Source organism: Schistocerca nitens, chromosome 5 (assembly GCF_023898315.1).
Source record: "Schistocerca nitens isolate TAMUIC-IGC-003100 chromosome 5, iqSchNite1.1, whole genome shotgun sequence".
Classification (NCBI taxonomy): domain Eukaryota; kingdom Metazoa; phylum Arthropoda; class Insecta; order Orthoptera; family Acrididae; genus Schistocerca; species Schistocerca nitens.
The window spans coordinates 99,185,801-99,202,721 of record NC_064618.1 but is presented as its reverse complement, the minus strand read 5'-3'; the positions used below and the strand labels follow the sequence as shown (position 1 = coordinate 99,202,721).

General features: G+C 41.2%; 1 protein-coding gene across 2 annotated transcripts in view; it reads left to right on the top strand.

Moving 5' to 3' along the window:
• The window catches only part of LOC126260185 (uncharacterized), a 424,295-nt gene that overhangs the window by 77,142 nt on the left and 330,232 nt on the right, over positions 1–16,921 (top strand). For both annotated transcript variants that reach the window (XM_049957460.1, XM_049957459.1), the window contains exon 4: positions 15,497–15,663. In XM_049957460.1, the coding sequence (XP_049813417.1) occupies positions 15,497–15,663 (167 nt within the window). The remainder of the gene's footprint in view (positions 1–15,496; positions 15,664–16,921) is intronic.

Genomic DNA, 16,921 nt, shown 5'->3' with positions numbered 1-16,921 from the left:
GTACTGTTTTTATTGTGTCTCAAAAATTAGCAGGCAGGTTACACACGCCCAATACAGGGAGATCCTGTCCATTAAAAGCTGACATTGTGGCAAGAGGGTTTTGTAACCAAGGACTACGTACTCATTCGTGCATTGCATGGTTAAGCAACTGTAGTTTTACATTCACCACATGCGAATGTAAAAATAACTTACTGGCTTGTCATTTGATCACTCAAGACTCCATGGCCTGACAAAAGAGTGACACTGGTCAATGTGCACAGATGCAGCAGTAACAGCATTCACTTCTATGGAAACAAAGTTTCAATCTGAAAATGGCTTGGAACAGGGATTTCCAAAACACTCACTTTGAATATTACCCTCCTGCAAGAAAAGCGCTTTTGCTTATCTACACAGACATTGTTTCTGATCATGCACTCAGAAACTCCTTAGGCAAGATTTTCTTGTGGTTTTTTTTTCCCCCTATGGCGTGCAATAATGGCATGACTAAGTAACACCAAACAGACCATGGGCTACACGTGACCTGTGCATGGAGAGGGCAGGGGTTGTGGGGGAGGGGGTGAGCTGATTGCTTATGGTTGTGTACTCTTCACAACTGAAATGGCCGGAGCCTTGCATAGCATGTTCAGTAACATCAACTATATTCTGAGATTCCATAATAGACAACACACTTAGTAATTGTGGATTTGGCAACTTAAGAATAGCAGCGTGAATGCATCCATCTGACACATTTTGGGTTATGGCATATCTAAGCATTATGTCACAGCTCAGTCCGCATGAACAGTTAAACTGACACTGTCTGGTTAAACCTCCTGCCAATAAATCTCAGTCTTTGGTGTGCTTTCCCACAACATTATCTGTGTGATCATCCAAATTTAAGTTATTCATAATTGTAATCCCTAAGTATTTACTTGGATTTACAGCCATTAGAAGTGTGATATTGATCATGTAACCAAAATTTAGCAGATTTCTTTTAGTACTCATGTGAATGACTTCACACTTTTCATTATTTAGAGCCAATTTGCACATTTTTCACCATTCAGATAACTTAACAAGATGGTAAATGACAGCATCATATGCAAACAATCTAAGAGAGCTACTCAGGTTGACTCCTATGTCATTTATGTACAACAGGAATAGCAGAGGTCCTATAACACTTCCTCGAAGAATGCAAGCTATTACTTCTGTTTTACTTGATGACTCTCCATCAGGTACTTTGAACTGTGACCTTTCTGATGGGAACTAATGAATCTAGTCATACAACTGTGGCGGTACTTCTTAAGCATGCAATTTGATTAGAAGTCGCTAGTGAGGAATTGTGTCAAAAGCGTTTGCAAATCTAAAAATATTGTATCAATTTGACATCCCCTGTCAAAAGTGCTTGTTATTTTTTGAGAATAAAGAGCTAGCTGTTTTTCACAAGAACAATATTCTTTACCTAAAGCCATGCTGTCTGTTTGTCAATAGACTCTTTTCTTGAAGGACCAAAATTCTACTGCAAATTGACATTTGTGATATGGGCGTGTAACGCAGTGAATTACTCCTATTTCCTTTACTGGGTATTAGTGTGTCTTGTGCAAGCTTCCAGTTTTTACGTATGGTCTTTTGATGAGCAAGCACTTGTATACGATTGCTAACTATGGAGCTATTGTACTAGGCAGTACTCTGAAAGGAACTTGACAGGTATATAATGTGTACTAAAGGCCTTGCCTTTATTAAGTGATTTAAGCTGATTTGCTACACCAAGGATATCTACTTCTAAGTTACTCATGTTGGCAGTTGTTCTAAACTTTAATTCTGGAATATTTACCTCATCTTCTTTGGTGCAGGAGTTTCAAAAGACTGTGTTTAGGAACTCTGCTTTAGTGGTATTGTCGTCAGTAACATCATCATTGTTATCACACAGTGAAGATATTGACAGCATGTTGTCACTGGTGTACTTTACATATGACCAGAGTCTCTTTGTGTTTTCTGCCAGATTTAAAGACAGATTTTCACAGCAGAAAGTGTTAAAAGCATCTGGTATTGAAGTTTGTGCTAAATTTCGAGCTTCTGTCAAACTTCGTCAGTCTTGGGGATTTTTTGTTCTTTTAAATTTGACATGCTTTTTTCGTTGCATCTGCAACAGTGTTCTGACTCTTTTTGTGTATCATGGGGGCTCAGTACCACCTGTTATTAATTTATTTGGTATATATATATATATATATATCTCTTTTTCCATTGACACTATTTCTTCGAATTCAAATCACATGTAGCCTACGCATACATAATCACATTGGAAGGTGTGGAGACTGTCTCTTAGAAATGCTTAAAGCAAATTCTTATCTGCTTTTTTAACTAGGTGCACTTATTTTTGGTGGGTTTGGACGTTATGGTATTCAGGCTCACTACAGCAATGTTGTGGTCGCTAATCCCTGTATCCATCATGATGCTCCCTATTTGCTCAGGATTGGCTCAAATGGCTCTGAGCACTATGGGACTTAACATCTGTGGTCATCAGTCCCCTAGAACTTAGACCTACTTAAACCTAACTAACCTAAGGACATCACACACACATCCATGTCCGAGGCAGGATTCGAACCTGCGACCGTAGTGGTCACGCGGTTCCAAACTGAAGCGCTTAGAACCACACGGCCACACCGGCCGGCTTGCTCAGGCTTATTTGTTGCCGAGAGGTGAAGTATGTTTTCGCAATCCTGTACACTTTAAGTGGGCATCTCAACTAATTGTTCAAAATAATTATCTGAGACAGCGTTCAGAACAGTATGATATGACATTTTATGCCTACTGTCAGTTTTAGATCATGTTTTTCCAAACATATCGAGGCCAGATTGAACTCAGAACCGAACTATAATTGTATGAATGGGATGCAATAACTCATGGTTGTGGCCAAATTGTTTCATGTACTAGCAGCCAAATAACAACTGTGCTTTGAGGTATTGGTGTTCCATCTAGTCCGCCCCACTGTTATGGATAAGGAGGTACACTGTGCAGAATTTGTAAACTTTGAAGACAGTACTGTAATGTAAAGTAGTAAAGTGAACACTACTAAGAATTATATGTCAGTGCACAATGAGAACTATTTCACTCATCAGCCTGACAACAGTACTCTGAACTGACTTCCTGACAATAACACACTGTAGAGAGGCACCTCCCAGTGCACATGAACTGCTTATCTGCTGCAGCCATTCTTGTGAAAAGGCCATGCAGTGATAGCACATGGGAACACCAAGTGGTGTGGCCCAAAGCCCATTCAGATTGTCCCCCCTTGGATGCTGGACTGCCTGTGGGTTGGTCAGCCTCTTGCTGTGAGTGTCAATTCTCGGTGACACCACAAAAGTTGTGGCTCTTTGTAGAGCAGTTCACAAGTTATGTACTAGAGAGAGGGTAAACTATGTGCAAGTATATGCTATTACATCAGGGATAGTGTGTTAAGCTGGACTTGATAGCAACTTGTGTATTACTTAAGTGAGAATATAGCACAGACATTTTAGCCAACATGTTGTTTTATTTAGTGGCTTCAGTGAGACCTAATAAAATGAATCCTCTTTTAAATCATGTGACAGAACAATTTATGCTGCAAATGGCTATGGGCAAACTTCCATGTCACTGATCAACAGATGCCATTTCAGTTGAATACTGGCGCTACAGCAATGGTATCCATAGAGATGTACAGAAAATTAAGTTTCTGTCCCCTCTCCTGCCATATATCAAGTTAATGCTTGGGTCTGACCAAGCATCGATTCCAGTTTTACATGTATGGTATGCCTTGGCCACATACAGATTGGTTACCTGCCATCTTCAGCTTGTAACAGTTGTTCACCTGGATGTCCCATACATATTTGGCAAGAGCTCTTTTAATTCACTCATTTTCACAATTATACACTCCATTCATGTGGCCTTAGAAGTCATTCCCCTCCAAGAAATCAGAATTTGTAACAAGACTGCCTTTCTGTTTCAAAAAGTTTTATGAAGCACAAAAGTGTTTTCATCTCATATCACTCCTTGTGCTCACTATTCCAGTTTGCACTTGCTCATCCTACTTCTGTGCCAATGAGTCTATTGGAAGTGAACTTGATTGCCTCATAGTCCAGGGCATTCTGCAGTGAATTCTATCAAGTGTCTCATTGTCTCCTGTCACAATGGTCCATAAACCAGTCAGGTCTCTTCACATCTGTAGTGATTTCAAGGCTACAGTCCAGCCATACAGATGGACATTACTACTCAAATAATGACCTCTCTCTGTCATACTTCCAGGTTTCCTGTCATGGTTGAGATTACACCTTTTGAATTATACCAATACAATATGCTACTGATTATCATAGCAAGTGTCCTAGCAACATTGCAGAGGTTCCCGGAGCAATTAATGCAGAACATTTCCCATTGATCAAATTATTTAAATAACTTCATAGAAACCAGAACAAATGAAGAAGACCATTTACCCAACCTCTGACAAATTTTCACACTGCTGAAGCAAACAGGCCTCTGTTGCAAGCTGCAAAAATGCTCACTTTTTTTTTCTTTTTTTTCCAGCCAGAAGTAGAATACTTAGGACAATATACACTCCTGGAAATGGAAAAAAGAACACATTGACACCGGTGTGTCAGACCCACCATACTTGCTCCGGACACTGCGAGAGGGCTGTACAAGCAATGATCACACGCACGGCACAGCGGACACACCAGGACCCGCGGTGTTGGCCGTCGAATGGCGCTAGCTGCGCAGCATTTGTGCACCGCCGCCGTCAGTGTCAGCCAGTTTGCCGTGGCATATGGAGCTCCATCGCAGTCTTTAACACTGGTAGCATGCCGCGACAGCGTGGACGTGAACCGTATGTGCAGTTGACGGACTTTGAGCGAGGGCGTATAGTGGGCATGCGGGAGGCCGGGTGGACGTACCGCCGAATTGCTCAACACGTGGGGCGTGAGGTCTCCACAGTACATCGATGTTGTCGCCAGTGGTCGGCGGAAGGTGCACGTGCCCGTCGACCTGGGACCGGACCGCAGCGACGCACGGATGCACGCCAAGACCGTAGGATCCTACGCAGTGCCGTAGGGGACCGCACCGCCACTTCCCAGCAAATTAGGGACACTGTTGCTCCTGGGGTATCGGCGAGGACCATTCGCAACCGTCTCCATGAAGCTGGGCTACGGTCCCGCACACCGTTAGGCCGTCTTCCGCTCACGCCCCAACATCGTGCAGCCCGCCTCCAGTGGTGTCGCGGCAGGCGTGAATGGAGGGACGAATGGAGACGTGTCGTCTTCAGCGATGAGAGTCGCTTCTGCCTTGGTGCCAATGATGGTCGTATGCGTGTTTGGCGCCGTGCAGGTGAGCGCCACAATCAGGACTGCATACGACCGAGGCACACAGGGCCAACACCCGGCATCATGGTGTGGGGAGCGATCTCCTACACTGGCCGTACACCACTGGTGATCGTCGAGGGGACACTGAATAGTGCACGGTACATTCAAACCGTCATCGAACCCATCGTTCTACCATTCCTAGACCGGCAAGGGAACTTGCTGTTCCAACAGGACAATGCACGTCCGCATGTATCCCGTGCCACCCAACGTGCTCTAGAAGGTGTAAGTCAACTACCCTGGCCAGCAAGATCTCCGGATCTGTCCCCCATTGAGCATGTTTGGGACTGGATGAAGCGTCGTCTCACGCGGTCTGCACGTCCAGCACGAACGCTGGTCCAACTGAGGCGCCAGGTGGAAATGGCATGGCAAGCCGTTCCACAGGACTACATCCAGCATCTCTACGATCGTCTCCATGGGAGAATAGCAGCCTGCATTGCTGCGAAAGGTGGATATACACTGTACTAGTGCCGACATTGTGCATGCTCTGTTGCCTGTGTCTATGTGCCTGTGGTTCTGTCAGTGTGATCATGTGATGTATCTGACCCCAGGAATGTGTCAATAAAGTTTCCCCTTCCTGGGACAATGAATTCACGGTGTTCTTATTTCAATTTCCAGGAGTGTATTTGATATTGGTGCTACAGCAACATTGTCCATAGAGACATATTATGGGAAAAGACTGACTGAGAGCAACAGAATCACACCTACAAGCCATACAGAAACTGCCTGAACCAAACCATCTTGAAGAAACTCGTATGTGTTCGGAAGAGTATTTGAGTTGGTCACTAATCATATTTGTATACGTCTACAATGCTGGTCCCGATTTTGTAATAATTATCAATGTAAGCTCACCTAGATTCACAGCTCTCCAAGTCAATGTAGATGCTTTATCACTGTTACCAGTGGGTCCATACAAGGTGTTCGGTGCCCCACAGGTCTGTTGGCAATTGGACAACCAACCATCAGCAACTCTTTACAGATCTTCTCTTGACAGTCACACAATTACCAGAGGCAGTGATTAAAGACTACCTTTTTCTGGTCTATTTAGGATCACACAGAATAGATGGCCACTGAGCTTCTGACGGAGACAGCAGATGGCCAAAACCTCGTTCTCACACCACCAACAACTTAAAGAGTGTGCCAAGTCTAAAGTCAGATGTGTTATCGCTCCTCCATCTACGGCAATGGTGCATACTCTGGGCTAAACAACTTGCATGCTTGTACTTATACTGGCATAGTATAAGCATAGTATAAGTGAAGATATCACCAAGATGTTTGTGCACTGCCAGGTACGCACTACATCCCAGCCAGCACATCAGCAGCAACTCAATTCCTGGTCACCACCACAGGGACCCTAGGGCCACCACCACATAGACATTGTGGGTTCACTCCTACAGTGTATGTGGATGGTGGTAACAGATGCTTGTTCATACTTTCCTTATGTCATCCACCTCAGCAGAAGCCGTGGCTTTTATGCCGTATATTTATAATAGAAGGCTTCCCTGAAGACATCACCTCAGGCAATGCAATGGATCCCAACAGTGGTCCCAAACCTATTTTTCATATGCCCCATTCCATCCCCCATGAAATGATGCAGATGAATGTCTGGTGTGGACATTCAAGACATACGTGGCCCAGATTGTGCAAGATAAGAATTGGTGGAAAGCATAGACCACCAGTTTATGCATGTAATGCACTGTACCATCAGTGAGAAGAGATCAGCAGAACTGCTGCATGGTAAACAAGTATGGACAGCACTTTGCCTCTTACAAACTGAGAAACACCATCCATCACCATGATCCCAGTGTACCTTCAGAAAAGATGATCAAGTCTTTGTTCATAGGTATGGCCATCAACCTTGTTGGCTCTCCAGAACCACTGTACAATGAGCAAGAATAATTCAGTGACACATTGACCAGGTGTACCTTCAAAGGCTTTCTGTGCCTCATGACGAATCATCATCACTGGCAGCAACAGCACAGCACTCACCACCATGATCATAACCAGACCTGGAAGCCAACCCATCATCTCCAGCACAATTGAAATTTTTAAATGCATGGGCCTGGAGATGGCAGGAGCAATCACAGGTACAACACTATTCCAGTGGAAGAAGAATCCACAATAACACTGCATTAGTGAAAACTGCTAGTATGCGGCAATTACCAACAGCCACCTCTCCAGACCCGAGGCCACATCAAACACCTGTGAGAGAACAAAGAGTGTTCTGATCATACCTCACAAATTTGGGCAGATGGATCTTATACCTTTGTCATCAATTGGTGAACATGCAACAATGGCACAAGACTTTGTACACACTAGGATGTGCCAGAAGTGGACAGTAATTACAACAGGTGACCACTGTCTACACAAATCGGCTCTCTGAGAAACTACAAAGATGGCAATGTAGCTGGTCACAGAGAAGGCAGAATTTAGTTCTCTTCAGGAAACCACCTCTAGCAGATCATTGCCGGCTACACTGAGCCACTATCTTTTCACTGCCACTGGACTCAAAGTACAACATCAGTCCATTCCACTGAACCCTGCTGAAGTCAACGTTTCACCCTGCTGCACAGCTGCGGGAATTTGACTCCATCAGCAGTGCTTGACTACAGATTGTAGGCTCTGTAACATTTCTACAGGATATCTGTGCTACCCTGGCTTAGGCCATGTGGAATGCTGTAAACCTGCTCACATTGTTATTAAGTCTCACTACATTCTGTGATAGGTGCTGAAAATATGGACCTTCCAAGTGTCAGTTCCTTTTAATCCATTTTTTTGAGCGAACTTTAATTTGTTTTGACTCAAGGATCCAGTGGTATCAATTGTATTAATATTTGGTGTCCATAACAGTAAAAGTTCTTTTATTGTTGCAGATTACAGCAAAGAGCATATTACCCATGACTGCACTTGAAAAGCAATCACTGATGACCATACTTGCACCTATGGGCTTTTCTAACACATTCTTGCACTGGTTCAGCTTGTGTATGATTGATGACTGGAGAAAAGATTTGTTTGTCTGATTAGTCATAGTTTGTATATAGCCTCTGAATCTATTTTTATATGTTTCATGTCAAATACAATTATATAAGAGTGCATTGTCCTTTCTGCAACTATGGTAGTCGTTGTCTGCTGTGGGAAATGCTTTTGCACTGTACCTAGCCACATATGAGGCAATGTAAAATATGTTTTTCAGTGTTCAATTGCACGATACACTCCAGTCTCACTTTTTTTTGCTCAGGCAGACAAGCAGATTGATGACATCTCAATAAATTAAGTGCCAGATCCAAAGCCTTGCTTAAATTATGACATCTGTTCCTGTTTGCTGGGTTTTCTGAAATCCTTATTTTTATAGGACCTGTAGTCACACTGCTGTAGAAACTTGGCCTTGCACGTTACTGGTATTTCATGAGTATGTCATTATACTCCAGGCAGTACTCTGTGACATGATACTTTGTTGCTGTATTCTAATAGATTTCTGACATTATTTGCACATCATGTGAAGTCATCTATTGTCTGCTCCAACAAGACACACTGCACTTGGCAAAGAATGTGATATACACTCAGTTTTCAGAGCGTTACATTGTGTTTTAACACTAAAAAGCAGTCTTTTTTTAGTCTTTGTTTATGAAAATTAAATACCTTGGAAGATACATTTCCACAGGAATCTGCTGATTTTCCCCCTGCCAGAATAGGAGAGATAAGTGGCCTCTGCTTTTTCTTTCTTAGACTTGATCTCTTTTATTGAAAAACACAGCATAATATTGTCTTTATAACTTATACTCACTACCTGGAGTCATATCCTATAATTTTGCAATGTCATGGGACAGCACAGCTAGTCACTCAGTTGACTCCTCTGAAATTCTTAATGGAAGTTTCATTGCTCACAGTGATGTGTCAAGACACCCTACCAATTAGTCGTTACAGTTACAGTGTGACACTACCACAATGCATTGTTGCTGTTTGAGAGGCAACAATGGAATACACTTGGCATTAGACAAGTAGCATTTCTGAAGAAGGGAAAACACTGTTAACACTGAATATAGATTTAAGTATTAGAAAATCTTTTCTGAATGTATTTGCCTGGAGTGTAGCCTTGTACTGAAGAGAAACATGAATGATAATCAGTGCATACAAGAAGAGAATAGGAGCTTTTGAATCGTGCTACAGAGGAATGTGGAAGATTAGATGGACAGATCATGTAATTAATGAGGAGATAATGAATGAAAGAAAATAAATTTGGGGCAACTTGACTAAAAGATGGGATCATTTCATAGGATATTTTGTGAGATATGAAAGAGTAACTAATGTGGGGTTAGAAATTGTAGAGAGAGGCCTAGAGATGAATACAGTAAGCAGATTCAAAAGAAATTTGGTTGCAGTAGTTATTCAGAGATGAAAAGGCTTGCAGAAGACAGAGTAACATGAAGAATTGCATCAAACCATTTTTCAGACTGAAGACCACAACACGAACATAGAAAATCATTTATCATGTTTCCTATTTTGTGCTGTGTTTATTAATAATAGAAAATGAAAATTTTCTTCTGTATGGAGTGCAGAAAAAATGATCAAAAAAATATGTGTGTGTGTGTGTGTGTGTGTGTGTGTGTGTGTGTGTTTACTCTTGTCCCCACAGTCCCTGAAGAAGTAATACATAGGAGGCTAAATTATGAGGGTGTGATGAAAAGTAATGCCTCTGAACTTTTTATGTTAAAACCATTAAAGCTTTCTAAAAAAAGTTATTAACATTCTTTGCATATTTATTTCTCAACTTAGTCTCCCTAGTGATGAACACATTTCTCCCGGTGAGAGATCAGTTTCTTGATGCCATGATTGTAGAATGTTTGACTTCGAAGATGGAGCCACATACTCACCTCTGCTTGCACCACACAACATTATCAGTGTGAAGTCTTCAAAGGTGTTTTTTAAGTTTTGGAAATGGATGAAATTAGATGAGGCCAAGTCAGGACTTTATGGAGGATGGTAGATGACAATGAACATGAGGCATTAGATTGTTGCAGATGTTGCAGTGCTTGTGTGTGGTCTGCCATTGACACGCTAAAGGAGAGGGTGTTTCACGTGTGGGTGAACTCTTTGAATTTAAAAATCAATTACAGCACACTGTTTCTCACATGACAATTCAGTTACATTACACACTGCCATGTCATGTGCTACAATTCAGAGCCCTCTTGTGTTTTATTTTAAAAGCTTTAAGAGTTTTCATATAAAAATTTGGAAGCATTACTTTTCAGTACATCCTCTAACATTCCCAGATTTATTTAATATCAGTTCTTGAAAATTTTGTAGGAGACTTGATGTGCTTGCCATTTCAGGTTTTTTGCATTTCTGTCAAGTTTCCTGAAAGTCAAACAAACCTGTGATCATTTGTACTGACATCCTCTGTGTACAATCAGTATCCACTGTTTGTGCATACACTTGAACAATGTTATAGATTGATCACATGGTTGTTTTGTAAGTAATGTCCTTTGTAGATTGTTTGAATTTTCCCAGTATCCTACCAGTGAAGTGAAGTCGTACCACCTGCTTCACCTACAACTGATTCTATATGATCATTCCATTTTGTATCTTCACAGTTTTACATTTATGAACATTTAAAGCAAGTTATGAACCTTTGCACCACTTTGAAACTTGATCAAGATCTGCTTGAACATTTGTGCAACTTTTTACTTTGTTACAGGAAACTGCATCATCTGTAAAAAGTCTGAGTACACTTCATTAATTTTGTCTTGTACATAATTACTTTCCTTGGGTGTAACTGAAGTTATTTCTGCACGTGTCAGTGATTCCTTCCAAGAAAACAAACTGCATTGTCCTTCCAAGAAATCTTCAATCCAGTTAAATTTTATTTAATACCCCATATGATTGTACTTTCATTAATAAATGTTAGTGTGCTATTGAACTGAATTCCCCATTGTTAAATCTTGTATTCAAAAAAGTAATTGGGAGATGGTAGAAAGAGTTTAAAGTAATAACTATTGTCAGACTATGTGAAAATAAAAATCATTTGCAGTTTTTGGTTTTCATACACAACTGACGAATGTTCTGCAACAGTGTGTTACAACTGCATACATGGAAAGAAATATTTAGTATCTAGCTGGAGCATCTAAATTAACTCAGTGCAGGAAAATATCTCAAGTATCTAAATACAGGTGCCTATGGGAAATAGCCCTACTTTCAGGATTAAATTATTAATCAAACAGAGAGAGAGAGAGAGCATGCAGAATCATGAGAAATAGATGTTATAGAAATAGAGGCACTACTACATAATAATCAGGCATCATAATTGGAGGCAGATCATGAATTCAAGACATGGAAAAAATCCAAAGAAAATGTTTTGTCTGTTCTGCACAGGTGGGATTTGGATGAAGAGGAAACCACAGGAATTATATCTGTGTTCTGAAAAATTTCTGACACCTTCTGGAAAAGGTGATTAAAATTTTATGGTCAGATTCTCTGTGTGAATGACGACAGACTATCCAAAAGAGCTGTAATCTTAATTTAACTGAAGAACAACTACCTTCTCGAAACTGAAAGAGATCTTGAGGCAAACTGGCATTACAGGTAACATAGTACAGGATATGTCTGCATTCAAGACACTTATTGGGAATTGGAAATTTGCTGTCAGACTAAGAACTTTTGCTTTTCTCATCTGACATCTGAAATGCTAAAGATCAAGGAATTGCATGGACAATGCTTATTAATGAAAGTACAATTGTATAAGGTATTTCTACTGGATTGAAGATGTTTTGGTTCAGTGGGAGCAGCATGTTACCTTAGATGGAGAGTCAACAACACAAAGCAGTAACTCCTGTCATGCCCCAAGGAAGCGTGTCCATTGAGTGCAGGTGACTGTAATGGATATGTATACGGTGTGCTGTCATGTCTGTGTGTACGATTATGAGAGGAGGGAGGGCAGAAAACCCGGTGCTGGCATGTAGCCTTCTCTTCTAAAATAGCATCAGCATAAAATTGTCCACGTCGCAAAACACAGAAACATGGTATCCAATGAGTACATCACTGAGTTGCAACTGGTATCTGGCAACTCATGCAAAAAGCTGGGTGTAACGATCAAGTAGACACACTTGTGGGTGAAGCATGTCCAGATGAGGATACTGGGAAAATGTGTTCAGTCTACAAAGGAAATTACTTACAGAACAGTCGTGCGACCCGTGAGATAATTGCTCGAGTGTGCAGGGGTCATACCGAATTGGACTGCTGAGGGAATGTATACATAAAAGACAGCACTGATGTCCAAAAATTTGTTAGACATGTAGGAGAGGATCACAAGTTGCTAAAAAAAACCTCAGCTGGCAGACACTGGAAAGATAGATGCCAGCTATCCCACAAATGCCTACCTAGAAAGGTTTGAGAACCACTCCTTCATTTAAAACTTCTGGGCTGATAGGCTGTGGTCAATTTATAAAACTCTCCCCTGACGTCATAAGCCTGTCTGACTGCAGGAGACACTCTCCGAGGTAAAGTGATGAACTGCAAAGAGAACTTGATGAAGTGCTGATTATATAGGCAATACAGAGGACACTACTTTCCATCAGGTGGCATTTGCTATGAGACTGTCTCTGGTAATGCCAACATACTCGATTGAAAGTAATCGATCGTCATGCTTATGGTGCAATGCTGACATCCAAATTTTATCCAGTTTAACACCTTTGTCTTTCCTGTTAAAATTATTATTGTGTTTATCAATCTCTATAGCCTCTCTATACATGCATGCATAATAATGTGAGGTTTTAGATATGACACTTGTCTTGTTGAATTTTATTTTGTGATCACCTTCCTGGTAAACATTTTCTGCTATGGCCGATTTACCATGTGACCCAAGTGGCAATTTCTCTTATGTTCAGCAAGACGGGTGTTCACACTTCTCTTTGTAGTACCGATATAAGCCTGTCCACAACTACAAGGAATTTTATACACCCCCGGTGTAGCCAGAGGGTGCCTGCTTCATTTACTGCATTTTTATATTTTCTCCTCTCATCAATTAAATTCAATATCTCTTCTGTTACCCAAGGATTTCTACTAGCTCTCGTCTTTTTACCTACTTGACCCTCGGCTGCCTTCACTGTTTCATCTCTCAAATTTACCCATTCTTCTTCTACTGTATTTCTTTCCCCTGTTTTCTCTGGTTCTATCAGTTTATCCAGGTCCCATCTCCTTAATTTCCCCCCTTTTTGCAGTTTATTCAGTTTTACTCTACAGTTCATAATCAACAGATTGTGGTCAGAATCCACATCTGCCCGTGTAAATGTCTTACAATTTAAAACCTGGTTCCTAAATCTCTGTCTTATCATTATATAATCTATCTGAAACTTTCCAGTGTCTCCAGGCCTCTTCGACATATAAAACTTCCTTTCATGATTCTTAAACCAAGTTCTAGCTATGATTAAGTTATACTCTGTGCAAAATTCTACCAGGTGGCTTCCTCTTTCATTCCTTATCCCCATTCCATATTCACCTACTACTTTTCCTTCTCTTCCTTTTCCTACTGTTGAATTCTACTCCCCCATGACTATTAAATTTTCATCTCCCTTCACTATCAGAATAATTTCTTTTATCTCATCATACATTACTTCAATCTCTTTGTCATCTGCAGAGATAGCTGGCATATGAACTTGTACTACTGTGGTGGGCGTCTTGACTACAAAAATGCGTTCACTATGCTGTTCATCATAGCTTACCCGCACTCTTATTTTTTTTATTCATTATTAAACCAACTCGTGCATTACCCCAATTTGATTTTGTATTTGTAACCCTGTATTCACCTGACCAGAAGTGTTATTCCTCCTGCCACCGAACTTCACTAATTCCCACTATATCTAACTTTAACCTATCCATTTGCCTTTTTACATTTTGTAACCTACCTGCCCGATTAAGGGATCTAACATTCCATGCTCCGATCCCTAGAACGCCAGTTTTCTTTCTCCCGATAATGACATCCTCCTTAGTCCCTGCCCAGAGATCCAAATAGGGGACTATTTTACCTCCAGATTGTTTTACCCAAGAGGACACCATTATCATTTAACCGTACAGTGAAGCTGCATGTCCTCGGGAAATATTATGGCTGTAGTTAGCCCTTGCTTTCAGCCGTTTGCAGTAGCAGTACAGCAATGCAATACTGCTTAGTGTTTCAAGGCCAGATCAGTCAATCATCCAGACTGTTGCCCCTTCAACTGCTGAAAAAGCTGCTGCTCCTCTTCAATAACCACACATTTGTCTGGCCTCTCAACAGATACCCCTCCATTGTGGTTGCACATAATGTATCTGTATCGTTGAGGCATACAAGCATCCCCACCAGCGGCAAGGTCCATGGTTCATAGGAGCAAAATGGGAAGAAATCCTGGTACGCAGTATAACATGCTCTGCTGTGCATTTTTATGTCTGCACCTACATATGTACTCTGCAAGCCCCCATAGGGTGTGTGACAGAGGGTACCCTGTACCACTGCTAATCATTTCCTTTCCTGTTCCACTTGCAAGGAGAGCGAGAAAAATTACTGTCTATATGCCTCTCTATGAGACCTAATTTCTCATATCTTATCTTCATCTAGGCTTCTGCTGTCAGCTTCAAATGCTGGTTCTCAAAATTTTTTCAGTAGTTTTTCCTTGCAATGAATGTCATCTTCCCTCTGAGGATTCCCATATGAGCTCTCAAAGTGTCTCCATTAACACTTGCGTGTTGATTTAGCGTACCGGTAACAGTCCAAGCAGCCCACCTCTGAATTGCTTCTGTGTCTTCCTTTAAGCCTACATGATGCGAATCCAAAACTATGAAGCAGTACTTGTGAATACATCACACTGGCATCCTATATTCAGTCTCCTTTACAAGTGAACCACACTTTCCTAAAATTCTCCCAATAAAACGAATTCTACCGTTTGCTTTCCCTACCAAAATCCTTTGCAGTGACTTGTAGAATATGGATGGAAATGTGGATAGCATGTTTCCTTATTTGGACATAACAATATATAAAAAATAGAAAAAATATTTTATTATAAAAAAATAATTGGTTTTCAAACCTACCGTGGTCATCTTAATTACTCTTTGATCTGCAAGAAAAATTGCTAGTGTCTAAAAGCCTTAGTTCTGTTATAATGACTACCTTTCAGAGTCAATGTGATGGTGTATTTTCCATGGAGGAGCATAATCTAAGCACCAGATTGGAATGTGATCCACTCTGTGATGATGGAAGTAATACTTCTGATGAGCTGCTTCATGGTTCTGAAGGTTCAGTGAAGCCAGATGCCAGCAGATTAGAAGGCCCTGAGATTACAGCGTAAGTAATGATACATCAATGCTACTGACTTCCAAAAATCATTTGATTTGGTACTACACCAACATTTATTAACAAAATAATATTCATGTTATGATGTACTGTAGCAAATCTAGATTACTTTATGAGGAGGTCCAACAGATACTACAACACACACACAAATTATTGGTAATTTACTAGAACTTGAGCTTGGTAAATGCTTAACTTTGGAAGCAATTGCTGTCCTCACAGTTGACATGTATGTGATACAGTCACTGACACTTGTACTATTTAGCACTTTGTTCATTGCAGAATGATAGCTTCACTTCAGAGTACAATTGTCTATACTTGATATAAACTTCTAAATAAATGTTCTATTAGCACACATCATAATGAGACAGAGAGTATAACTTTGGCTGATGACAGCTCCTTGTCTGCATCCTGGTATCCACCTTGCTAGTGACTGGGAACACTGGCCAAAGAACTGGTTACAGAGTGTACACTCAAATACCATGATGCAGACACTGTTGTAGGGCTGTCTGTAAGTGGAACTCCAGGGACATCATTCTGGCATACCAGGAGTAGCACATTCATGGATATCAACTCTGGCAACTGGTGGACGGGCAGTGATGTCAGCTATGGCGGTGACGGTGGCAGTCCAAGGTCAGTCTCCGGTACCACTCTTGATGGCACTGACTTTGACAGGTGTAGAGGCATAGATGACTGCTGTTGTGTACCCCAGTGGCATGCTGAATCTTTGGGCAAAGACTCTGTGTCATGATTGCTGTCATAAGAGCACCGCAGCTGGTTCTGGTGATGCAGGTGTAGCCCAGAGGATCCTTCTACAATGTAAGAAGGGCACTGTGATGGCATTGTGCTCTCAACATTGTTTCTTGTCAAAAAATTTAAAGAATGCTGCATCCTGGCTGAAACTTTGTTGGACCTGACAGAACAAATTGTATCTGCGGCAGCTGCAGAAGATGCAATGGGGTTCGGTGACAACAACCTCATAATAATTCTACTGGTGACTTCCCATCATGTGGCAAGGAGCATTAGGAAGAAATGAAAATCCTTAAGGCTTGATCCTGTGTAAAGTGGGAACAGAGTTTCTCCATGTGACTTTTGAACATTCAAATGAACCATTCAGCATCACTGTTAGGCTGATGGTGGAAAGGAGCAGTAGTTTCTTGGTGTATGCTATTGAAAGCACACGACTGTTAAAAATGGCTGACGTGAATTGTTGTCCTTTGTCCAAGACAAGGACCTCAGGAAAACCAAAGAG